General features: G+C 45.4%; 1 protein-coding gene across 1 annotated transcript; it reads right to left on the reverse strand.

The window, feature by feature from the left end:
* Positions 1-13: 13 nt before the first annotated feature.
* PRSS23 (serine protease 23) lies at positions 14-14,944 on the reverse strand. Its single transcript, XM_006118367.4, has 2 exons — positions 14,536-14,944; positions 14-3,281 (listed from the first exon to the last, which is right to left on the reverse strand). The coding sequence occupies exon 2, from the start codon at positions 3,266-3,268 to the stop codon at positions 2,150-2,152; it is 1,119 nt and encodes a 372-aa protein (XP_006118429.2). The 5' UTR covers positions 3,269-3,281; positions 14,536-14,944; the 3' UTR covers positions 14-2,149.
* Positions 14,945-26,365: the final 11,421 nt, after the last annotated feature.

The following is a 26,365-nucleotide window of genomic DNA, read 5'->3' on the forward strand; positions in this document are numbered from 1 at the left end:
ACAGTCTCAAGGATGTTGATACGACTGTGCTGTATTTGAATGTCTTTACAAATAAGTAAAAGCAAAAAGAGATTGAAGTTACAACCCCAGGTATGGTACAAGAGTGTCTGCACTGAAATTCCATTACTTTTCTTTATTCACTGTGATACATTCAAAGAGAAGTGCTCCAGCTGACAGTCACAAAATAAAGTAAATCTAGAATAAAATAGCAGAAGAAGTCTGTCAGTTACATATGGTGATTACTCATATTTTTAAAGCATTAGTAACTGTATGCATCTGAGTGCAAACACCCAGCAAGGAAGGGTTCCACAGTTTTGAACACTGCACCCACAATCAAAAACATCTTTAGGCTGCTCCAGCAAAAATGGCTTTCATAACTAGAGCCAACACTTCTAGAAAGATAGAGCACCATCAGGAGTGTATTTTCCCACACCATAAAATTAGCAAAATGAAAGAAAAATAAGGCTTAACTGAATTACAAGTGTCCTATAAAGCTCAGAAACAAGCCCACATAGACTCAATCTTGCTTAGCTCAGTTTTGCTGGACAGCGCTGAATTTTGTCCCGGTAACATCTGTGCAGTGCCTAATGCAATGAGATTCAGACATTACAGGGAGATGCATGGATGGAATGGAGATTAGCATTTGAATAAGTGACCATTTTCCTATTTAAAGAGTGGCGACAGGCTGCTATGACACTAGCCTAGCAGTGTTACTGAAATACAGTGGCATAATCCACCTGAGAAACATGATGTGTAGAAAGTTCTTTGTTCTACCAATGTTGTTTGCTGTGCAACAGTATTTGGCAGGGGGTTTCAACCCATAAAAAGGTAGTTTCTGTTGGAATTATAATTTGTCTACAATAAAATGACAGGCATCAATGTCCATACGAGACACTGGTGCATCATTTTATTCATATATTGGATTATGTCCTATAATCTGGTTCTCTTTCAATTAGCTCTATTACAAGCTGTAGAACTGGTGAGCTACGTGTGTCAAGAACTGCTCATAACTTGGCAATTTTGAAAGAAAACTACCACAAATGCTGCAAGGAAAAAATTCAGAAGTCAAGAGGTTAAAGTACACTGCCAAACCGGGGTGGCAGAGATACAGATAGAAATCTGTTAACAAATTTTCTTTCTTTCTTTCTTACAATATTCTCTTTCTACTTTAAAGCCTTACAATTTAGGAAGCCAAAAAAACCTAAGGATGCTTCTCCTCCTCTCGGACAGGACTTGCATTGCTGGAGTAGTCACAAAGAGCTAGAAATTTTCCATGATTAAAGATCCAAATAAGTCACAAAAGGAAACAACCTTCTTCCCCCATACACCTTCTACACAATATATTTATAGGGACACGGTCATGTTAACAACTGTGGCCCAGATTCTTAAACAATTAATCCCATGCATAATACTGCTTGAGTGAGCAGAACTCTGAGGCACGCTGTGTGTGACTTAAGATCCAGGCATGTCCAGTTTTCCATGACTATGGCCTAGATGTTTAAACAGTATTTTCTTACCTATGTTACTCATAAAGCTTCAAATCACTAAACATTACAGTTTGAAAAAACCCTCTATTTATTTACCCTTATAGTTATTTGCATGACATTCATCTTCAACAATGTAAACCTAGTCTCTGTTGCACTCTGGTTCTCATGCAATAACACAATTCTGAAACACTGCAGGTTGGGGGAGTTATTGTTAAACACCCTTTTTTTTTTCTGATATCACAGAAATACTTTCTTTTAAAGTTTCAGATGAAAACATTTCCATTAAGCCTGTGTTTGAGGTACAAAGTAGGTGTGAGTTCCCCGACAGCATTCCTTTCATACAACTCATTGGAGACCCCTCGGATTATGTATTGTTTACCAACCCCCAAATTAATCTTAAATCACTAGAACTGCAAAGTCAGAAATTCTACCTGAGCTCTCCCCTCCCAACAGTTTTTCCCTTCCTCCTCAAATTAACATTTTCTAACTGCAACTCTGTCACACAATCACCTTCCAAAGAGTAAAGTGTCCTGCTTATAATTTTATAAATTATGTCTAGGCATTTCAAAGTAGAATCACACACATTTATAACAAAAGAAGTTTGGCTTTTCCATGGATAAGTATAATTAAGACAATTAAGTGCTTTCTAGAAAGTTCATTGTCTATCCATCCCTACAGTCAAGATAGTTGCCTTTGATCCAGTAACAGATTTGTGCATATTTCAGGGGTGTGATGCGAACAGCCACATTGAAATCCTGTGGGGCGCCATTCATGTCCACCCACTGATGCCCTGAAAATATTCCAATAATTTTACGCTCCCATTTCTGATGCTGTCTTTTCCACATCCTCACATACACCCCGGACCCACTTGCCCCTGGCTGGGCATCACACTGCTGATACAAGAGGTCAAATGTTTCATCTTTGACATCACAGAAACGGTAAACCAGATTCCCTGGACGATCATTGTCATAGCCAGAGAAGTGAATCCTACCTCCAGGCAACTGTCTAGCGGGTGGGCTCACACCTATATTCATGAATTTTCTTTTGTGAGGCTTCTTGAGCTCCAGTAGGGCATAGTCATAATCCATGCCAATATCATTAGCATTTCCTTTGATCCATCCTTTGGGGACATGTGTCCGTTTCACTCGGATCCACTGGAATTTCATTTTTTCTGGCATTGTTGAGCTCGTGATATTAGTCCCTTTGCTGCCATCTTTCAGTTTAGGCTTCAGGAAGCCCACCCTCAGTTTCTGGGCTCCTTTGACATAACTTTTGCCATCATGGATGCAGTGAGCTGCGGTAAGGACGTGCTTTTCTGCCACCAGAGTACCTGTGCAACCTGTGGACAACTTCACCGAAGTGGAGAAAGGGTAATTCAACAAGAAGTCCTTGCCAAAAATGCTAAACCTACTGTCGTAGCCATAGATCTGCCTCTTTGTTCGAGATTTGCTTTGTGACCCTTCACTGCCACTGTTGACAATGTAAATGCCTACTTCAGTTTCAACAAGACTACCATTGGCATACAAGGTCTCATAGGACAGATAGTCCTTCACTTCTTCATATGTTGGCAGCGGGGAACGCTTGTGGCATTCTGGGCCACAAGAAGATACCACCTCCAGTTTGGTTTCTGCATCAAACTGTGGTTTGTCTAGATTAACGGTAGATTGTGGCAGGATTACTGGAACTTTGTAAGATGGCCAGGTTGGTTTCCAGAGAGAATTGGCGGGCATAACATCCTTAACAGCGCACAGGAAGAGGATCAAAGTTGACACACCTGCCATGCTGAACACCAATCTGGGGAAAGAAAAGAATCCTCTGATTAGTAAAGCAAACATTCATTCACCATGGCACAGCAATCGTTTGCTAGCCAAACAAAATACCTGGCATTGTCCTGACATTTTATCCCTACTTAAGGCTAAACCCTGATCCTAATGAAGTGAGTGCACAGGATCAGGTGATTTGTAACTGGGGGAAGGGAAAATTCTGTATAATACAGCACAGCTCACTTAAAGCATGTACTTGACCTTGGGATTATTATGTGATCTACTGCCAGCCCTGAGATATCAAGTGATTGTTTTGTCTGTTTTTAGCATTGTTGGTATAGCATAGTCTGCAGGCTCCGCTTCACAAGTCCCCCAGAAGAATTACCTGCTCCCAACCAGGAATTGTAATGGTTCCAATTGTTTCCAATTCCCTTTTTACTGGATATTAGGCTGCCTGCTCTGTTAATTATACACTGTACAAGCCCCTTAGGTTGACACTTTCAAATTTTGGTGCCAAGATTAGGAACCTAACTCTAATTTTGGCTACACAGTTGTAAACAGGTGGTGTCTCAGTTTTCCAGCTCAGCACCTCCTATCGCCATCAGTGAGAGCTGCAGGTATTCAACTCCTTCGGTGGGCAGAACAAATGTCAGGCTATTAGCACATACCTGCAGTGAGAGACCACAGTGAAGTGACTTATAATGCTTTATATATGTTACAGTGACTCCTAGTGGCCAGGACCTCCCCTCCCAACTCCCCCCCAGTCCTAGGCACTGTACAAACAAGAAATAGAGAAATAAATAGAGAGTAAGAAATAAAGCCCCTGCTCCAAGGGTCTTATAATCTTGGTTAACAATTAATCAAGCGGATAAAGTAAATACAGGGGGGCACGTTTCTGTAGTGCTGGTATGTTAGAGGGTTGCTTCCCCTGTAAATTAAGACTGAGGAGGGTTTCTAGTCTATTTAACATACTTTTTCCTTAGGCATGAATGGGGAAGGTTCACCTATTATGTGAGGGCAGCTAATGAAGAAAAGATTTTTAAGTACAGAAGGAACATTCAGCTAACATATTGACTTATTCAACAGTAAATTAAATTCATTTGAAATGCAAACCAATCCTCTCACAGCACAGAGGGACTGTAAATGTGTTTATGAACCACAGGCAGAGGGTGTCAAGCGACAGAGAACAAAGAAAATGTGTGACAGAAGTTTATTTGAAAATTAGCCATACAGCTGAATCGCTGCAGGAGCCTGTGTGCTTGGTGTGAGAAGGCAGGCAGGACTTCTTGTGTACAAGGATTATACAAACAAAATGACACAATTATGTTGAGCTTATGTATATTGAAACCCTGCTGGTTACACCGATAATGGCTGCATGATCATTCCTGACATGCCTCAAGTGAATAAACTATAACACACAGTTGCAGAAGGTGTCTAAGAACTAAAAAGCAAAGAAGTCTCCACAACTCTTTACAAAGCAGTTTTCTGTTCCTAAGCTCTGCTGTGGAGTCCCTCAGGAACCATGGGCTAGCAGAGGATAAAGGTATCTGAGTCAAATATTACAGCTGGATAATTTTACAGCCAGTAGCATCATTTGTAGTAATCGATGCTAAGAAAAAGGTAGGCAAAGCTCATCTGTCAGAGTAATGATGATGTGTTAGGGAAGAGCCATTATGGTTTTTGTAAAGGGAAATCATGCCTCCCCAATCTATTAGAATTCTTTGAAGGAGTCAACAAGCATGTGAACAAGAGTGATCTAATTGACATTATGTACTTGGACTTTCAGAAAGTCCCTCACCAAAGGCTCTAAGCAAAGAAAGAAGTCAAGGGCTAGGAGGGAAGATTCTCTCATGGATCAGTAGCTGGTTAAAAGACAGAAACAAAGGGTTGGCATAAATGGCCAGTTTTCACAATCGGAAGAGGTAAATAATGGATTCCCTCAAGAACCTGTATGGAGACCAGCACTGTTCAAATATTCATAAATAATCCAGAAACGGGGCTAAACAGAGAGGTGATAAAGATTACAGACAATACAGAATTATTCAAGACAGTTACATCAAAAGCTGAGTGCAAAGATTTACAAAAGGCCCTCTTCCCTAAACTGCGTGATTGGGCAATAAAATGGCAGATGAAATTCAATGTTGGAAAATACAAAATTCCAGCATACTTACAAAATGATGGACCCTAAATTAGTTGTAACCACTTGTGAAGGGGCTGGCCAGCCCCGCACTGAACATGGGGGCGGAGAGCCCGCCTATTGGGTAAAATACGCCCCTCCCCCGAAGCCCTGCTGGGCATGCTCGCAGTGCAGCCCCGGTATAAAAGGCTGCCGGGTTGCTCAGTTGGAGTGGGCCGCTGAAGGGGAAGGAGTTCCTCTCCAGATACCGGAGCCACAGCCACTTCAGCTGGACTAAGAGGCACTGGACCAGTTACCTCTGCCGCTGTTGTCGCCAGAACGAGCCAGACCACAATGCTGGCCGCGCTGTGCAGCCTCTTGAGAAGCCGTCGCTGTCCTGGCCCCTGCTGTCTCCCAAGCCACACCTGCCGATGTCGCTGCTGTTGCTGGACCCGCATCCACAGGTGGGACCGTCATCGGACAGGGCGAGGGGGCAGGAAGCAACCCAAGGCGGGGGCCAACGAAGGACCCAGCAAGTTTCAGGGAGAACTCCCCACTGAGCCAGTGGTGGGAACCACCCGCCACTGATAGGGCCCTGGGTTGGGGCCCGGTGGAGAGGGAGGGCCAGGGCCCCCCTACCTCTTCCGCCCAGATCCTGGACGACGAGGGGATCCAATTTTAAGGACTAGGCCGCAGGGCCTTCATGTAAAGGACTAGGCCTCTGGGCCTGCAGTTAAAGAGACCAGACCGTGGGGAAAAGGGGGTGGGCCACACCACTCAAGAAAAAGCTTGGGCACTGTGGATAGATCTTCAAAACCATCTGCTCAATGTGCAGTGGTAGTCAAAAAAACTTAACGGGAAGTTAGGAACCATTAGACCAGGGATGGATAATAAGACAGTAAACATCATAATGCTAGTGTATGAATCCATAGTATGCCCACACTATGAATACCACATACAGTTCTGGTTGCCCCATCTCAACTCTATCTATTAGAATTGGGAAAGGACATAAAAAATTATTAGGGGTGTGGAACAGCTTCCATATGACAGGAGATTTAAAAGACTGGGACTTTTCAGTTTAGAAAAGAAACAACTCCGAGGGGATATGATAGAGGTCTATAAAATCATGAGTGGTGTGGAGAAAATGAACCGGCAAGTGTTATTTGCCCCTTCACATAACACAAGAACCAGGGGCCACCCAAAGAAACTAAGAGGCTGTGAGTTTAAACAAACTTAAGGAAATATTTCTTCATGTAACACATAGTAAACCTGTTGGACTCATTTCCAAAGGATGTTGTGAAATCCCAAAATATAACTGTGTTCAAAAAAGAATTAGGTATCGTCTACACTTGCAGCCAGGGATGATGCATGAGGGGGCACACAGCCCAAAATACTGTGGATGGGAGGGGCAGGGGCGGCCAGCAGCCGGTGGGGCCAGAGTCCCTGGATAGGGTGACCATATTTCCCCATGCTGAATAAGGGACACCTGGTAAAATGACTCGTATTCAAGTGAGTTCAACGGCAATCAATCAGAACTATGCAGTACAAACATTCACTTTAACATCAAGTAGGCCGAGCCTTGTTAAAAATAAATACTGCATAGCTGGAGTCTTTTTATGTACCTTCTTGTCTTTAAGGTTTGCATGGGGAGAAGTGACACACACACATTCCTGCACACCTCTCTCACACAGGGACAGGGGACCTCCCTGCCCAGTGCTCTCCATCCTCCATGCCTGGCTGGGCCCCAGGGATGGACCCACCTCTCTTGGTGCCTACCGCCATGTTTTCTCCAGGCAACGTGTGGGGGGCATGTAGGGAAATAGGCCTACCTCCCCAGATTTCTGTTGAGGTTCACTCCAAAACATGGCAATCAGTAGCCTTTTGGCGCTGTGTGGGAGACAAGGGATGGGAGCTGCTTCCAGCTGACGCAGGCTGGGGGTTGAGGTAGGGATGACCTGGCCTGTGTTTTTGTCATATCTTCCCTCCTGGCCCCTGCTCCTGTGGCTAGAAGCAGCTTGTTTGTCCCTTCCTGCCCACACAGAGTCGAAAGGCAGCTAACACCTCCACGCTGCCGCTGGATACACACATAACCCCGCTGCCTCCTGTTCCCTGGCTACAATATGGGCAGCGGGGGTTAAGCCCTAAAGATACATTGAGAAACAGGGCCCCAGCCTGGCAGTAGGGGCTTCAGCCAACTGGGCCAGAGAAGCAGCTCAGCAAAGGAGAGTGCTGAGGGGACAGAGCAGCCCCTCACTCCCTGGGGACAGGACCTAGGGTGGGGTGCAGCGGTGCTAAGCCCCACCTGGGGTCTTAGATAGGTGGAGCTCAGACTGGAAATAGCTTCCTCTGCACCACTCCAGAGTCTAGCTGAGAGGCAGAGAAGCTTCCCCATGCCAGCGCTGGGTGGGGCTTTGACACATGGAAGGCCAGGCTCCTCCTGGTAAGCACCCCAGGCCAAGGGTCCTGAGCTTTCCCCGGGTGCCAGCCCAGTCCGAGGCAGTGGGGGAAGGAAAGAGCCTGCCAGTCAGGCTGTTGTTGAGCTAAATGACCCGACCAGGGACTGGTTCTCTGCACGGCATGCACCCTGCTGAGGCGATATGGAGGAGCTGTGGGTGCAAGCGAATGGGCACAGCAGGGAGAGGACGTGAGAGGGAAGCATGTGTAGTGCCCGTCTCCACCTGGTTATCTTCTTTAATGCCAATCTGCTTACAGGTTTTGATGGGCAGGTCTGGGTTCTTCTGGATCCTGCCACCCACTCAACTTTATTTTTTTCGATGGATTTATTTGGCAGTGCCTCCACTCCCCTCACTCCTTCCTGGCAGGGTCACCAGGGCAGCTTGGGAGGAAAATTCTAACCCAGGGGAATCCCCACGTACTTGACAGATAGTTGGAGACTCCCAGAAAATAACACAAACACATACACTATAATAAACACAATTATATTAAATAGGAGACAAATATAACAGAACAGGGTAAAACACTATTTTTAGGGTCACCGGTGCCCAGCAACTGTAAGATTAGTGTCCCGTTGGTATGCATACTTTGTTGGGGCCCTTGATGACTTATGATCACAAAATTCTTCTCTGCAGTGGGTTAGCAGTGGGGCTGACTGGGTCCAGTACAGCCCAAAGGACTCACAAGTGGTAAATCCCTCCATAGGTTTAATATGCAGCAGGTTATAAAATCATAAAACAAAATCCCTGACTTACTAACTAAAAGATGGTGCCCTCACACACTCCATGAATGAGGATCAGGTTCAGAGATGACTCAGTCACTGCAGAGGGGCTGGTCTCTTCTGGCAGGGATCCTCCTCAGGCAGGAATCAGGCTGCTTGGGTCCCAGGATTTCCCCTCATCACAAAGGGGTGCAAGGCTCAAGGTGCAGGCCACACAACTGAACTAAAATTCAAACTGTAATCTCCTACCCCAGCATTCAGACACACACACAGCAGGCAGCGCAGAGTTGACCATGCGGTGACTGGTCTCACTCAGGGAGCTGGAGAGCCAACTTAGCCTGGCTGGGGAAGCCTCCCAGCAAACTCCACAAACTGGGAATCAGTAGTGGAGAAATAAAACCCAGCTGAGGGATCCTGCCTTCAGGTCCCTTAGAGGCTAGTTTCAGGTGGAATCCTGCATGCAGGCCTGGGGCTTACTAGCTCCCACACAGCCAGCCCTCCCCTTGCCCTGGCTGGCTCCAGACTCCCTCAACAATGGCCCCTCCTTCGCCTCCTGAACTCCCTGGGAGGGGCATCTCACTCCCTATGGGTTGCAGGGCTCACTCTGTCCCTGGTAGGGGGGGGAGCCAAGGCAAACTCAGTGTGCCTCTCCCTGAGCTGCCAGCAGACAGAGCCCCGGGAATCTAAGTAATCTCCTTGGGGGTAACACATGAAAAGGGCTGATGGATGGGCAGAAGAAGTGACATGTAACTGGCCACCGCCAGCCCCCGCTCATCCGCCACTGCAGCAAGCAGCCAGTGCTGGCTGGAAATGGGATGGGGGCGGGAGGGAGAGACGGCTGGCCAAGAGCCGGCACGCAGCAGGGACTGCACTGATGGACAAGCAGCGAGAGCAGCCCGACCACCAGCCTTGTACACCAACCCCCATCATCAGCCACTGAACAGCCCCTCCACTCACCACTGGGGGGACGGGTACCTGGCGAGGAAGGATCAGGCCAGCAGTAGGACCCACCAGTACTGAAGAGAGGGAAGAGGCAGAAAATATGGGACAATTTGCCCGTTTTTTAAAAAAGGTAGTGACACCTGCAGGAGGGCCTAAATGTGGGCCTGTCCCTTTAAAAAAGGGTCATCCTATCCCTGGGCAGTTCAGGAACTAGCATGGGAGGGGGGGCAGGCTGGCACTCACAGCAGGGGCCCAGCTGCAGTGGTGGGGGAAGTGGAGCGATGCAGCCCCACTGCTCTCCCCGCTGCGTCGCTCATTCCCCTTGGGGCACCTAGCACTGGCCACTGTCAGAAGGCCGGCTGCTGAGCTAAACTGACCATTGGTCTGACCTAGCATAGCCATTCTCACATTCAGGACATAGGCTGAGTTTCACAGCAAATTAGTTTTTTGCCACACCACAAGAAAGGCATATAAAATATGTAGATTATAGACTTGGTGAATGGGGGCCAAGCATGGTGCCCTAGTTCCTACCCCAGAAGTGACTAGTGATTTTGGGTACCTCAGTTGTTGAATGAGCCTGGTTTTCCAGCAGAGTCGAGCACCCCCCTCTGAAGGGTGTGTGAGGTTAGACACCCCCCATCATTAGTCACTTCTGGAAAATGGGGCAGCCTTGAATATCAGTCATAATCACAAAATCAGAGGCCTCACGAAGCTCGTTTATGGAGGTAGAAACGATGACATTTCATGCTCCCTTTTCTTCCTTGCACCCTGAACTTACACACGCATGGTTAGATTACACGCCTTGGCTTAATATTGGGTCTTGCTAACAGACAGCTGCAAACTGGCAGAAAGATGGCACAATGAGCACGGGTTATATAAATAAGAAGAGAAAATGAACAGAATAACAAACTAACAAACAACAAATTTTACCATTCCAGCTCTGGAGAGACCGTATGTTCTCACCTCAGTCAACTGACAACTAACTTTATTTGTGATGAGGAGGAACTGAGCATAAATGTCATCCTGGCCATGCAGTGCACCAGCTAATGTATCCCATTATTGAAACTGTATACTCACTTGCTTCTTTTTGGTGCCTTTTCTTTCCCAAACAGAGTTCTAGAGGAACATGAGGATCTCTCATTAAGACATATGAAGTTTCACACATACACAGAGGATTCCTTTTTAATTAATTAGTCACATAAAGTCACTCCTCATGGCACACCCTTAGCTGGTTTATTTAGGAGTGGGCAGGATGGAGAGAATGTTCTATGCTGTAAACCAGTGGTTTTCAACCTTTTTCATTTGTGGACCCCTAAAAATGTTCAAATGGGGGCACAGAACCCTTTGGAAAGCTTAGAAATAGTCTGCGGATCGCTGAGGACTGCAGATGACAGGTTGAAAACCACTCCTGTAAATCATAATTTGCCCAAAGCTGAAAGTTTCCCCTTCTCTGTGTAAATGTAGTTCCAGCCAGCAGAGGGTAGCCTTCCAATGAGGAGAATAAGGTGAGTGTGTTGGGATTGTACATGTGCCCAGAAAACATGTTTCAAAAGATTAAATCATATCTGTGCCAACTATGAACTCTTTTAAAGTTGGCTTTAGAGTAATTAATATATTTGTGCAAAGCTTCCTTTTACTTCTCCTTGTCTTCAGTGCTGCCTGATCCCATTGTGAGTTTATCGCATGTAAAGGACAGTTTCACCAGCTACTATTCTGTTATCTCAGTTCTTATCAAAACATAAACAAGACATTAGAGAAAAAAATTAAAAGCTTCTGGATCAGATTAGTAGCCAAAACTGATTACAGACTGGGAGATTTGTTTTGGTCTGTGTGACATATCCAGATAATAAATTACTATTATTTCACTGTTATAACCTAAGAAATGTAGGTAGGTATATATCTCAATAAGCTTATTCTGATGTGCAGTAAGTAGAACAAATTTTGTATAGTTTATCATGGGATGATAAATCACTGCATGTCACTTCTTTCCATATGGGGGAATCATCTTAAAAAATTGTCTGATGGAAACATGAGTCTATTCTACAAAGCTAGTGGATGTTCCCTAATTGTGAAACCAAAAATAGGCACCATGCCAAATATAGGTAATATCTTTTACTGGACTAATCCCTGTTGGTGGAAGGTACAGGCTTTCAAGCTCTTCCTCAGGCCTGGAGAAGGTAACCAGAGTGCTTAATAAAAGACATTACCTCACCTACCTTGTCTCTCTCATATCCTGGGGCCAACTGAGCTACAAAATAACACTTTACTCAAGTATGTCAGAACAGCGCTGCACATTTTTTTACTCATAGAAAATATTGCTCCACTAGGCAGGATAGGAACTTCCAGAAAGTGTTTTGTAAATGATTCGGTGTGATAATGGCATTACAATTGCTTTGGGAATGGAAACACTGGCTCCCCAAAATACTGAAACGCTTGCAGACACATTTTCCTATCTGCAATAGACATTCATGCCTTAAGGAAATCCTGGTGAAAGAACTGTCTTGTTCAGAGTGTACATGAATCATCTCCTAATAAACAAGTCATATTTTGGAAGAGTTCAGCATTCAAAGGTGGTACTTGTAATAGTCTGTAAAATGAAAATAAATGCTGGAACATACAGTGTGAAATCCTATGACCAGACTAATCTCCATTACATTTTGAAAGGAAGAAAGTTTTTCCATGGGGCTGTGACAAAAAACAATAAAAACCTACCTCAATACAAATTACAGAAATGAGCTAAATTATAGTTACCATTGTGCCAAATTACCTCAGTCACTTTTCTTAGTCATGAAACTTGTTAAAACACAGAACTAAAAAACTCCAGTTTAAGAGCTACTGAAGCCTTCAGTGCAATTAAAACATAATATGTATATATTAGTCTGTCATTGACACTGAACAGTGAGGCCAGTGGCTGAATAAAATTTCACTCACTCTGTCCCTTCTCCACTAGTTTGAAGACTATGTATAAGAAGAGATGTGCTGGAAACAGATTTTGATACTAGCAAGCCAGAGGCATCTGCCAAAATATACAGAAGACACAGCAGGCATTTTGGCACATGTATTAGAGTGACAAAAAAAGAAATAGAATTATATTTATATTTTTACCAATCAGTTCAATTTATTTAGAAGATTTTTCTGTCTGCTTTCCCACCTACTCCCATCCATTTTTCCCTTGCTATAAAATTAGTTTTGGTTTTCATCACACAGGACCAGACTGTGTTATGGCAGATTATGGACTATTTCTCTGAAGTAGCAAATTGTAACTGATGACACATATGGTCACTGTTATTAACCAACCGGAGTAATACATTATAGTTGCCCAAACACTGTTCCCTATGGTAGTGGTTCTCAACTGGGGTACACAGAGGTCTTCCAGGAGGTACATCAGCTCATCTAGAGATTTGCTTACTTTTACACCAAGCAGGGAAAAAAACTGGCAAAGTCAGTCCCTGTACAAACTAAAATTTTGTACAATGACTTGTTTATAATGCTTTATGTATTCTACACTAAAATGAGAGTACAATATTTATACTCCAGTTGGAAAGGTTGAGAGCCACTCCCCTGTGGAACACTGCAAACAAATCTCAACTCAAGCTATCGCCCACCCTCAGAAAAAGACTTACGCTACATCTACACTGCGGAGCTATTTCAGGATACCTCTGGTATCCCAAAATAGCTATTCCACATCTTAAGAGCCAAGCCCATTATATCGAAATATAATGAACTTGCTATTCCGACATCCCTGTAAACCTCATTGCACAAGAGATGTTTCAGAATAGCGCTTTATTCTGAAATTACCTCAAAATAAGCTACGCAATTTGCGTAGCGCAATTAATTGCGTACCTTATTTCAAGGTCAGGGCGCTATGTAGAAACACCCTTATAACGTCCCCTGTTGCAGCAAGAGCTTAAAACACAGATAATGAAATATCTTTCTTTTAAGAAATGTATTATCAGTAGACCTGCAGCCATTCATTGCAGAGCTCAGCACCACAAGTTCTCACCTAGGAGAATTTTCTCCATCTGCTGACAATTGTGAATGTCTCCTGGGTGTCACCCAGTGTGAAATAAATCAAACATGATTTTTATCAGCTATTTTCTCATAAGATGCTCTGCTAGTCCCTGTTTCTATTTCTATACTGTGCACAATGCCAGTTCTACTAGGTATGTTTTTTCTTCTCTTTCAAAATTAACAGCTAATGATGAATGATAGTTGAATCAGAAACAGAAGTTTTTGCATCCAACAAATGCTGACACTATAGTTTCAGGAATTGGATAATTTCTGTTCGCAATCAGTATTAGTCAGAAATCAAGGACAAATGTGACCCTACTTTTTGTTCGCTAGATATATTTCTGGAGGGGGGGTTTGCCAAGGTGCATTCCTGTTCTCGTAGATAAAAGTTTAAACACTAATTTCTACCCAATGAAATTGCCTTATGCTTCCTAAAAATGTGTGAACAAAACTGATGGCAGGCAAAATCGGTGGAGAAAAGACAACTGTCATGAAAGAATTCCCTGCATTCTATTTAAATCTCCTGGCTTGTTTCTTTCTGATAACCTCCTGTCAATGATTTCATTCTTCCTACAAAAAAACTGTCCCGGATGAAAGATCCCACGCCTGTTTTTCAATTAGGAAATGTGATACTAACATGGATTCAGCATCCTATTATAGACTGAAATTACTCTTCTACTTTGTCCATATAAGCCATGTGTGATCATTAGAGCTTAGTGAGATTTTGTATCTCTCCTCCAACACAAGGGTAATACTTTTAACACATCTTGTCCAGGCAGCTTGGATATCTTTAGCCCAATGCCCTTTGTCCACCCCCTGGCTCATTCTGATCCACAGAGCAGTGTTTTGCTAGAGGCATTTGCATATTTTTGGCAGCAGGCAGTTTACAGCCTGCAAAAGTCCTGGGCACAGCGGCTCCCCTTTAAGCAAGTCACAGCCCCAGAAGGAACTGTCCCCTTCTAGCTCTGTGCAGAGCCAGGCCGGTTGGCGCTTGCACTCTGTTCAAAAACCTTCCTGGCCAGGGTCGCTTTGCGTACTTACCACCGCCTCACATGCAAGGTGTATAGCTAAGCGCCCGTCTCTGCAGGATCAGGCAGGTGAAGGGTTTGGTCCCATAACTCCAAGCTTCTCTGCTGGAATCTCTCGCAGACTCAAAGCTGCCTCCTGCGATGCTCCCGGGGAAATGCCGCTACCCACACTTGGGGGAGTCCACTCGCATCTCCCTGGCGCTGCCCAACGCACAACTCTCCAGCATTGGCGAGGGGCTTTCGGGGGAAGGGAAGGAGGTTTGGAAGTGTCTCCTTTGCAGGTGTCGCCCACGAGCCCTCCCTCCGGCTCCTGCTGCTGCTACCGAGCCTCTGCAGTTTGCAAAAAAATGGGACGAAAAAAAAAAACTTTCCTGCCAACAGCAACTAGCGCCTCAGCGGCGCAGGCGCCATGTGACCCAACCCACCCGCACTCCGGATTGCTGGAGCTAGCAGGAGGCTGGCCTGGCGGTGCAGCGCCCCCCTCCCCGTACACCCCCTCGCTGCACAAAGAGGGGCCCGCCCCGGTCCTGCACAGCGCCCGCCCGTAGGGAGAGTTGCGAAGGCGCCACGCAGGGCGGCTGCCCGCCTTCGAAGCTGGGATTTCTTGTGGGGAAATTCCTCTGCCCGCCCCCCTTCCAAAGCCCCGCGGGGCTGCAGTTGCTTTCCCGGCCCCGCAGGGGGTGGCCAATGCCTAATCTGCGTCGGGGTCTCGTCCTGCGTGCGCCTGGCTCGCCCGTGGGAAAGTGGATCGCAAAGTTCTCAGCAGACAGCTCAGTGCGGGATGGTTTGCAAGGTGCCACCTGCCCCGTCCATTGGGGCATTGACTCTGAGGTTGTCACTGCCATAGGCAGAGCTTTGACAGACGGTAAAAAGGCAGGGATCCGTCCTAGAGAAGCCTGTGATCTTAATAAACTAGATGGGAAAACAACTGATTCCCCCTAACTAGCCCCCTGTAGGAATTTCACAGCCATACGTTAGCACATTGAATCCTACACTTATGGTCTAAAGCACAATTTACAATAGTGAGGCTGCAGTGTGCACAGCTGTTAGTTTACAGTTGTTATATTACATGGCTTAATGAAGGATGTTACAAATGAAAAGTATAGGCCTTCTCATCTAACAAGAGTTAGATAGTCAATTCAAAGAAAGGGCAGGATGAGCAGGTACTCACACCAATAAAGGGGGCTGGAGCAGACTTTAAGGTGTAAATATGAATTTTAGGGACAAAATTCCTCTGAAGTCAATCGGAGTTAGCCACTGCCTTCAGTGTGGCCAGGATTTCTGCCAATGTACAAATTTTACTTATTCATAGAATCCTAGGGCTGGAAGAGACCTCAGGAGATCCAGTCCAACCCCCTGCCCTCTTATTCAGTTTAATAAGGAAGATTCTGAGCCGGAAATGCTTTCACACATGTGTAACCTAACCCATTCAAGTAAGTAACATCAGTGGGGCTCTTCAATCATGTGTGCTAATGTGGTCACATGAATGTTTGCAGGTTAAGAGTCCAAAAGCATTTTGTCCCACAGTTTGACAGAGTATCCCACCGCTATTGTCACGTTATGCAAATATAGGAATCTAATTATTTGAATGAGATATTATGTCTGTGTCCATGTTTGTTGAATCTATATAGTGATATCTGGCAGGAAGAGAAAAGAAGCGCCAAGAAAAATAGCTACAAATACAGAGGCCAAAATCCTGCAGATTTGAAGGGAAAATCGCTATTGGTTTTGCCAGAATTCCCTGCTGATTTCCATTAGCCCATGCAGTAAGTATAAATTCTTCAGGGATCAATTTGTGTGCTGACTCAAGCCTTCTCTCTAATTCTAATTTTACAAAGAACTTGTAAAGCTTGAAGCGCAGAGACAAGTAAACCAAATAAGCCAGAAATTGCTTTTCCATGTGGGTACTCTTAGGAGCTGAAATGACACTAGAACCTTAGTCCAAGGAATATATAGTTCCTTTTTGCTTTAATTTACTTTGATTTTGTATTATTAAAAAAAAATCAGTCCCAGATTCTAGGTGCCCTGTCAGCTAATGACCTGTTTGAAGTCACAAAAGGATTTTAAAGTGAAGGCTGGAAAGAGCAAGGGGACAACACCATTAGAAATACATATTAATTGTGCATTACACCACTTTGTTTGGCATCAGTATGGTCCTTGCTTCCCTAAAATGTCTAATTACAGCATCACATAGAGATTTCCGAAGATCAATCCGAAGCAGCTCCAGCAGAAACCCAAGGTAACGTAGCAGCAGGCACACAAAGGCAAACAGGGAAGTGCATTTGGTATTAAATCAGGTAATGCTAGGTCAGAGGAAAATTGGCATTTCCCATGTGCAGTGATTAGCAAACCCCAGAAGTGTCATTAGTCAGCTCCGCTTTAGACAAGGGTTAACAAGTCGAACCATGATATGGTCCTAGAGTGATACTGATGACAAATTAATCACCATCCCCTCCTGGGGAGAGTTCAGTGGGGCTTCATAACTTTTCTGGGCCTTGTGGCTAGAATGCTCAAACTCCCATATGCTCCCTAATAAAAGATATGAAGTCCCACAGCTATAGGGTTCTTGGCAGCAGACTCAGTGAAGCAGGAAAAAATAACCTTTGCTCTTCTGCATGTATGAAGGAATATATTCAGTTGCCTTGGGAGGAGGCAAAATCTTATGACAGTGTGTCATGCTGCAACAATTTTCTGATAAAGTTCTTGAGATCCACGGAACAGCCAACAAGTGCACTGCTCCCGGTCACCCATAACTCTGCAAGCCTTCCTCTTCTGGGGACCAGATCTCATTATGGCTACGTCTAGATTGCATCCTTTTTTCGTAAAAGGGATGCAAATTAGACGTATCACAATTGCTAATGAAGTGGGGATTTAAATCTCCCCCGCTTCATTAGCATAAAAATGGCGGCCGCTTTTTTTCGGCATGGAGCTTTGCCGGTAAAAAGTGCCAGTCTAGACGCTGATCTTTTGGAAATTAAAGCCTTTTCTGATAGATCCCTTAAAGACTTTATTTTTCGAAAGATCCGCGTCTGGACTGGTGCTTTTTTCCGGCAAAGCTCCGTGCCGAAAAAAAGCGGCAGCCATTTTTATGCTAATGAAGCGGGGGAGATTTAAATCCCCGCTTCATTAGCAATTGCGATACATCTAATTTGCATCTCCTTTACGAAAAAGGGATGCAATCTAGACGTAGCCACAAATGGCCATACTGGGTTAGACCAAAGGTCCATCTAGTCCAGTATTCTGTCTGCTGATATTGGCCAATACCAGATGCCCCAGAGGGAGGGATCACAACAGGTAATCCTCACATGATCTCTCCCTGTCATCCACCTCCAGAGAAATAGAGTCTAGGGACACCATTCCTACCTATCCTGGCTAATACCCATTGATGGACCTAACCTCCATTAATTTAGCTAGCTCTTTTTGAACCCTGTTAAAGTTCTAGCCTTCACCGCATCCTCTGGCAAGCAGCTCCACAGGTTGACTGTGCACTGAGTGAAGAAAAACTTCCTTTTCTTTGTTTTATATCTGCTGCCTATGAATTTCATTTGATGATTCCTAGTTCTTTTATTGTGGGAATACGTAAATAACTTTTTCTTATTCACTTTTTCTATGCCAGTCATGATTTTACAGACCTCTATCATATCCCCCCTTAGTTTCCTCTTTTCTAAGCTGAAAAGTCCAGGTCTTTTTAATCTCTCTTCATATGGGACCCATTTCAAACCCCTAATCATTTTTGTTGCCCTTTTCTGAACCTTTCCAATGCCAACACATCTTTTTTGAGATGAGGTGACCACATCTGTATGCAGTATTCATGATGGCTGTGTCTACACTGGGCCACTTATTCCAGAAAAGCAGCCGCTTTTCCGGAATAACTTGCCAGCTGTCTACACCGGCCGCTTGCTTTTTTGGAAAAGCAGTGATGATCTACTGTAAAATTGTCAGTGCTTTTCCGGAAAAACTATGCTGCTCCCATTCGGGCAAAAGTCCTTTTCCGGAAAACTGTTCTGGAAAAGGGCCAGTGTAGACAGCCCAAATTTCTTTTCCGCAAAAAAACCCTGATCGCGAAAATGACGATCGGGGCTTTTTTCCGGAAAAGCGCGTCTATATTGGCACGGATGCTTTTCCGGAAAAAGTGCTTTTCCAGAAAAGCATCCTGCCAATGTAGACGCGCTTTTTCCAGAAAACTGTTCCGTTTTAAGCATTTCCGGAAAAGGGTGCCAGTGTAGATGTAGACGATGTGGGTGAACCATGGTTTTATATAGAGGCAGTAAGATATTTTCTGTCTTATTCTCTATGGGCTCGTCTACATTGGCCCCTTTTCCGGAAGGGGCATGTTAATTTCAGCCATCGTAGTAGGGAAATGCGCGGGGGATTTAAATATCCCCCGCGGCATTTAAATAAAAATGTCCGCCGCTTTTTTCCGGCTTTTCTAAATTTCTAAAAGCCGGAAAAAAGCGGCGGACATTTTTATTTAAATGCCGCGGGGGATACTTAAATCCCCCGCACATTTCCCTACTACGATGGCTGAAATTAACATGCCCCTTCCGGAAAAGGGGCCAATGTAGACGTAGCCTATCCCTTTTTTAATGATTTTGACTGCCGCTGCACACTGAGTGGATGTTTTCTGAGAACTATCCACAATGACTCCAAGATCTTTCTCTTGAGTACTTGTAGCCAAATTAGTCCCCATCATATTGTATATATTGCTGGGATTATGTTTTCCAATGTGCATTACTTTACATTTATCAACATTAAATGTCATTTGCCATTTTGCTGCCCAATCACTTAGTTTGGTGAGATCTCTTTGAAGCTCTTCACAGTCTGCTTTGGCCTTAACTATCTTGAGCAGTGTGGATTGACAGATGCTATAGCAACATTTCAGATTGATAGATATAGACAGACTGATAATATGAGTAGTAGATTAAACCACTCTTGCTAGAATCTATAGAGCTCTTCCTGAGGAGTGAAGCCACAAGTAAAGTGTGATGGCGAAGTAGCTTTTAATTAAAGTTGATCTTGAGGCAATTAGTTCCCATAGTTGTTATTGCCAGTCACTTTTGAATAAAATCTTCCTCAATTTTAGCTTTATAATTATTTTTAATAAATGCTGACATTGAACCATAAACCCACAGGGTATGTCTACACTACAGAGTTAGTTCGAACTAACTTAGTTCGAATTAGTTAATTCGAACTAAGCTAATTCAAACTAACGCGTCTAGAACTAAAAACTAGTTCGAATTAGCGTTTTGCTAATTCGAACTAGCATGTCCACATTAAGTGGACCCTGAACAGGGCTTAAGGATGGCCGGAAGCAGTGCCGGCAGGGCATCAGAGGACGACTTAGAGCGTGGAGATGCTGTCTCAGGCTAGCCGAGGGCTGTGCTTAAAGGGACCCGACCCCCACCCCGGACAGACAGTTCTCAGGGGGAGGGCTGGGGGGCATCGGGTGGCTGGCTCGATCCGTGCCAGGTGCAGGGTCTGCTGGCTGGGTGCTGGCAGGCTTGCACCTGGCACGGGCACTGTAGCCAGCCCGTGCCCCTTTAAGGGGTCCAGGGCCGGGAGGGGGGCATAGAGTTTCCCTGGTGTTGGCCAGAGTGACCACCAGGGAAACCTGGGGAGGTCTAGCCTCCCACTAGTTCGAATTAAGGGTCTACACAGCCCTTAATTCAAACTAGCTAGTTCGAACTAGGCTTAATCCTCATAAAATGAGGTTTACCTAGTTCGAACTAAGCGCTCTGCTAGTTCGAATTAAGTTCGAACTAGCGGAGCGCTAGTGTAGCGCCTTTCAAAGTTAGTTCGAACTAACCTCCGTTAGTTCAAACTAACTCTGTAGTGTAGACATACCCACACAGCTTTACAAGTGGATTAAGATACATTTCCTGATCCTAAAACAAAACAATCACACTACACTGGATAACTATGTAAAAAGAGAGAAGCTGGAGGTGGGGATCATTAGTGATGAAGAAATGGGAGCAGGACTTGTTTGAAGAGATGGACAAAGGCATCTGTGAGTTCAGGATGTAAATCGGGGAGGGCAAAAGGGCCTCTGCGGGCCGAATCTGGCCCACCAAGCAGATTGATCTGGCCTGCAGAAGTCCTGCTGCTCCCTTGCCAATCAGGGCCTAAAGATGGGGGAGCTCACAGTGCTTAGAGTCAACTTGGTGATTGACTCTAAGCGCTGTGGGTGTGTCTAGACTACATGCCTCCTTCGACGGAGGCATGTAGATTAGCCAGATCGGAAGAGGGAAATGAAGCCGCGATTAAAATAATCGCGGCTTCATTTAAATTTAAATGGCTGCCCCGATCTGCCGATCAGCTGTTTGTCGGCAGATCGGGGGAGTCTGGACGCGATGCCCCGACAAGCCTTTCTTCATCGACACAGGTAAGCCTGGTTTCACGAGGCTTACCTGTGTCGATGAAGAAAGGCTTCTTTGTCGGGGCATCGCGTCCAGACTCCCCCGATCTGCCGACAAACAGCTGATCGGCAGATCGGGGCAGCCATTTAAATTTAAATGAAGCCGCGATTATTTTAATCGCGGCTTCATTTCCCTCTTCCGATCTGGCTAATCTACATGCCTCCGTCGAAGGAGGCATGTAGTCTAGACACACTCTGTGTGTTGGAGGGCAGGGAGCAAGAGACTTTGTGCTCCCCTCCCCCACAGACTCATCAGGGTCTGTGGGCGGGGAAGCATGAAAGTGTCCTGGCTCCACCCCTTCTGCGTGAGACTCCTCCCCCCCCGCCCTGCTTCTGGGGCAGCCCGGGGCTACTTCAAAAATTTCTGAAGTGTCCCCAGTCAAAAATTATTGCTGACCCTGTTCTGATCCTGTGCCAGTCCTCTCAGCCTACCTCTCTGGCTTTGACATTGGTTCTGGTTACCGGCTTCTGCCTATCGCTCTGGTTATTAACTCCTGCTCTTGTCCTTGGCTTGGTTCCTGACTCTAGCTTTGGCTTCTGTCCTCTATCTCTAACCACTATGCAGGGCTCTAGCTCTAACCTCTAGGTCAGACAACCCATATCTCAGTCTTGACCCTGAGAAGGGAAGATATTTAATGAGGATGTAAAAGAAGAGAGAACTCTCCAGATGGACAAAATCAAGAGAACCTGTACCAAAGCAGGAAGGCAGCATCAAAGAAGGTGCAAAGACCATCGTCCTGTTTCTCAATTACACTAAAACTCCATTATGCCATTCTTAAAGTATATAGGGGCTTAAAGTGGTGGAGACTCAGTGCAGTCAGGATGAGGCCACAGGGGTGTCAGTGGAGTGGAAGCAATCCTCCTTTCCCTCCTACCTGTCAGCATCCTCTGCACACAAAAACTGTGTTTGGGTATGTCTACACTACAAAGTTAATTCGCAATAACAGCAGTTATTTCGAATTAACTTTAATAGCGTCTACACAGGCAAATCGCTATTTCAAAATAAATTCGAAATAGTGGAGCCCTTATTTCGAATTTGGTAAACCTCATTCTACGAGGATCAACATCAAATTCGAAATAGCTATTTCTAATTAAGTGCTGTGTACACACTTTGCCACAGCGCATGCGCAGAGCTTTTTTAAGTGCGGGGCCCGGAGCGGCCGCCCCGTTCGCCCTGCCCTATATCCGCCCCTGCCTGGTGGCCACTTTGGGCACAACCAGGAAAACTTACTCTCCTCTTCCCCAGCCCTGGAGCCATTAAAGGGGTAGACCCTGGCCCCAGTGTCTGTGCCAGCTCTAAGCCTGCCAGCCCAGAGCCAACAGTGGCCACCAAGGCACCTGACCCAGTGGCCCCAGAACATAAGCCAGCAAGCCACTGGCAGCCAGCCCTCCACCGCTCCCCAGGAGCAGTCTGCCAGCTCCCAGGACCCTGACAGGGGCCGGAGAAGGTGGGCGCCTTCCTGGTCCAGGGTGGAGATCATGGACCTTATTCAGATTTTGGGGGGATGCCCCCAACATCCATGATCTCCGCACTAGATAGAGGAATGCAGCTGTCTATGGCAGGATAGCTGCCAGCCTGGCCACCAAAGGCCACATATGAACCCAGGAGCAGGTTAGTATGAAATTCAAGTTGGTCTGGTGAGACCCCCAACCCTGAGCCCTGAGCTTCCCCTCCCTCTTCTTCCCCTTGCTTCCCCCTTCCATCTCCCTCCTCCCAGGTTTCCCCCTCCCCTCTCCCACCCTCTCTCTTCCCCTCTCCCACCTCCTTTTCCCAGTCTCCCCAGAGGTTCATCCCCCCCCCCCAGTTTTGTTTCAATAAACCCAGTTTCTATTTTTGAACATACTTGTCTTTTATTTGACATCGGGAAGGGGGGCTAGGGAGGGGTAAGTGGAAGGACATGAGGGAGGAATGGGGCATGAGCCCCCAGTGGAGAGGACCGGGGAGGCTCTGAGGGCTCTGAGGGGTCGATGCTGTCCCTCAGGGCCTCCTCGATCCTGACAGCCCCCCAATAGACCCCCTGGATGGCAGCCTGGAGCAAGTGCAGTTGGGCTGATGGCAACAACCCCACGAGATGCACCGGTGTACCCAGGGGCATCTCTGGCTCCATGTGGCCGAGTGCTGTGGTGTCCCAAGTTCGGGCACTCAGGACACTCCAAGACAGGACTGCTTTGCTGTCCCTCATCGAGGTAGACAAGCAAGTGGGAAACCCTGAGAACTGTCTGTCCGGGGTGGGGGTAGGGTCCCTTTAAGAACCGAGCTCAGTTAGCCTCAGGCAGCAGCCCCATACACTAAGTCCTAACCTGATGCCCTGCCGGCACTGGTTCCGGCCAGCCTTAACTTTTGTTCAGTGTCCACTCAATGTACATGTGCTATTTCGAAATAGCAAAATGCTATTTCGAAATAGTTTTTGTGTATAGATGCGTTATTTCGAATTAGCTTAATTCGAATTAACTATTTCGAATTAAGTTAATTCGAAATAGCACTGAAGTGTAGACATACCCTTTTGGAGGTTCTGATGGAAGCAGAGAGGGGAGGATAAGATGTGTTACCTTGCCCTTTTAAGACAGCAGAACTTGAGGAGGGATGTTACAGGGATTAGGGCACTATCTTACAACTTGGGACACCTGGGTTCTGTTCACATTTTTGCCATTAACTCGTGTTGTGACCTTGAACAAGTCCCTTAGCATCTCTGCCTCAATACCCCTTTTATAAAATGAAATTATAATGCTTCCCTACCTCACATGGATCCTGTGAGGTTAAGAATATTGAACCTTGTCTAGCACTCAGATACTATGGGAATAGGGGCCATATTGGTATCTAGGGATATGTCTAAACAGCAACATTATTTCAAAATAACTAGCGCTATGCATCTACACAGCAGGCAGTTATTTCAAATTGATATTGAAATACTGTCAAGCTGGAGGACTTCTTACTCTGATTCCTGTAACCCTCAGTGTACGAGGAGCAAAGGAAGTCAGAGAAAGAGTGCTCTATTTCGAAATAAGTGCTGTGTAGCCACTCCCAATTTCAAGATAAGCTATTTCAAAATAAGCTGTACAATTGATGCCGCTCCATTTGCATAGTTTATTTTGAATTAAGCCCTGCTATGTAGACGCACCCTAAGAGGGATTCCAATCTAAGATCTTGGCATCTTAATCAGTATGAATTTCCTCTCAACATCTTTACAAGTCTGTTGAAATGATGGCAGCTGAGGAGAATACTTGTTAGTAGCTTTTAGTACCAACATGTTGTTCCTGCTAGACTCCAAATCCATGGGAGCTGAAACCCCTGAAAGATAGCATGACAAAATGGGGGAATTGAATTCACTTTGTTATGTTGCATGTGATTTTTGCCATCCTGTATTAACCCCGTATGTGTGTCTCAGTTTCCCTGGGCACTGCACAAATACCTAGATCAGTGGTCTCCAACCTTTTTACACCCAAGATCACTTTTTAAGTCTCAGAACAGGCGAAGATCTACTGCCCCGCCCCTTCCTTGAAGCTCCGCCTACATTACATGAGGAAATCTAATGTAAATGTACTGCACAGGTGCGCAGTTCAGAGAGGGCTCAAGAGCTACTCTTAGAGCCCCTGAGATCTACCGGTAGATCTACTGGTTGGTGACCACGGACTTAGATGGTGATGTGAATTTTGGCGTGACAGCCTTCCCTATATACACAATGGCTGATGCTTTATGTAACCTGAGCCTGGGAGGGGCATGTAACCAGGTAACCCCTTTTGCTGGGGAAGCAAGACAAAGGCCAGAGGTGAGTCTTGCTGCATGGTTGAGGTGAGCAGCTGGGTGTGTGAGTTAGTCTCACTGGCTTGGGTGCAGAGATGGGTGTCAGGACCCATGGCTCTCAGCTCCCTCTCCCAAGATGGATTGTACTGCCTGCTTCTGGTTTCTGTGCTGACTAATTTGTTCTATGCTCTATCCCTGTCAACCAATAAACTGTCTGTTCTGCTTGCTGGCTGAGAGTCACATCTGACTGTATACGGAGGGTTCAAGACCTGGTGCCAAACCTCAGATCCTCAAAAGTATTTAGGCGCCTAACTCCCAGGTCTAAATACCTTTGAGAGTCAAGGCCCAAATCCTCTGGCTATTCCACCTTACCTGCAGCCCTTTCAATGGTATGGAATGCTGCAGTGAAACAGGGTTAGAACCTAAGAAGCTATAGGTCTGGTTTCTTCCTTACACAAAGGGAAGGAAACCTGTTTGCAGCAAGTTCACAACAGGCATAGGGAATTAGACGGTGCACTCCCTTCCGCAGGCAAGAACATGCTGAGTAACAACAATGCTCTCATCTTAAGGCAGCCAGGACCTTAAGGTAAACCTCTTAACACCGTCAGCCAAGGGAGCTGCTAATATATGGAAAACACAATAAGGTAATGTTACATTAAGCACAATCCAAGATAACCAACATGTACAGAACATATTTCATGTGGAAAAGCATTTTGATTCCAGCATTCAAATCCTAGGCCTTGTTTAGTTTCAGATACAGTTTTAGGCAGCTCATTTCATGCCAGCAAATCTTGTGTATCTGTACCAATGTCCTCTACTGAATGGAATCAGCATTGCTCAACCAGTGTCATAGACCCTCTACTTCCATCAGATTTTCTCACTATAACTCAAGGTGAAGGGTCCCACATTTTACTCCTGCAGGTGCTGTAAGGTTCTAAGTAGGGTTGGCTGAAACTCAGGATTTACATTTCACTACCTATTTTGAAATGTCTCATGGATTGGAAATCCCTAAGAATATTTATTTCAGAAACACCAATACACAGGGCTTGCAACACAAAATCTGCTCCCTGACACTGGTGAGGCTGACAAGAATGTCAATGTAGCTGTGAGACCTCTCAGGATATGTCTATACTACAGGTATAGAAGATCGCAGCTGCTGCTTTAGCTCTTTCAGGGTTTGAATGATCAGGTCTAGAGAAGATGTGCTAATTTGAACTAAGAGGGACACTTTGGTTGATGCCAGTAATCCTGCTTCCACGAGGAGTAAGGGAAGTCAAAGGGGGAGGTTTTTCCCTTTGACTTTTTGCAGCGTGGACAGCGCTAAAAGTAGAGTTAAAGTACTTCGACTTCAGCTATGCAATTAATGTAGCTGAAGTCATGTATCTTAATTTTACCTTATCCCGCAGTGTAGACATACTCTCAGGCTACGGCTACACTGCCATTTTTTTTGCAGAAGAAGATATGCAAATCATGCTCGCATTTGCATATCTTCTTCTGATTCTTTTTGTGGAAGCAGTTTAGACGATAAAAGGCCCCGTGTAGACGGGGCCAAATGTCTGAAAAAAAAAAACCTTTTTTGCAAGACCCCTTATTTCTCGTAAATCAAGGTTAACAGAGTCTTTCGAAAAAGGGTTTTTTCAGACATTTGTCCCATCTACATGGGGCTTTTATCAGCAAAACCTCTTC

This window comes from Pelodiscus sinensis, chromosome 1 (assembly GCF_049634645.1).
Source record: "Pelodiscus sinensis isolate JC-2024 chromosome 1, ASM4963464v1, whole genome shotgun sequence".
Taxonomy (NCBI): Eukaryota; Metazoa; Chordata; order Testudines; family Trionychidae; genus Pelodiscus; species Pelodiscus sinensis.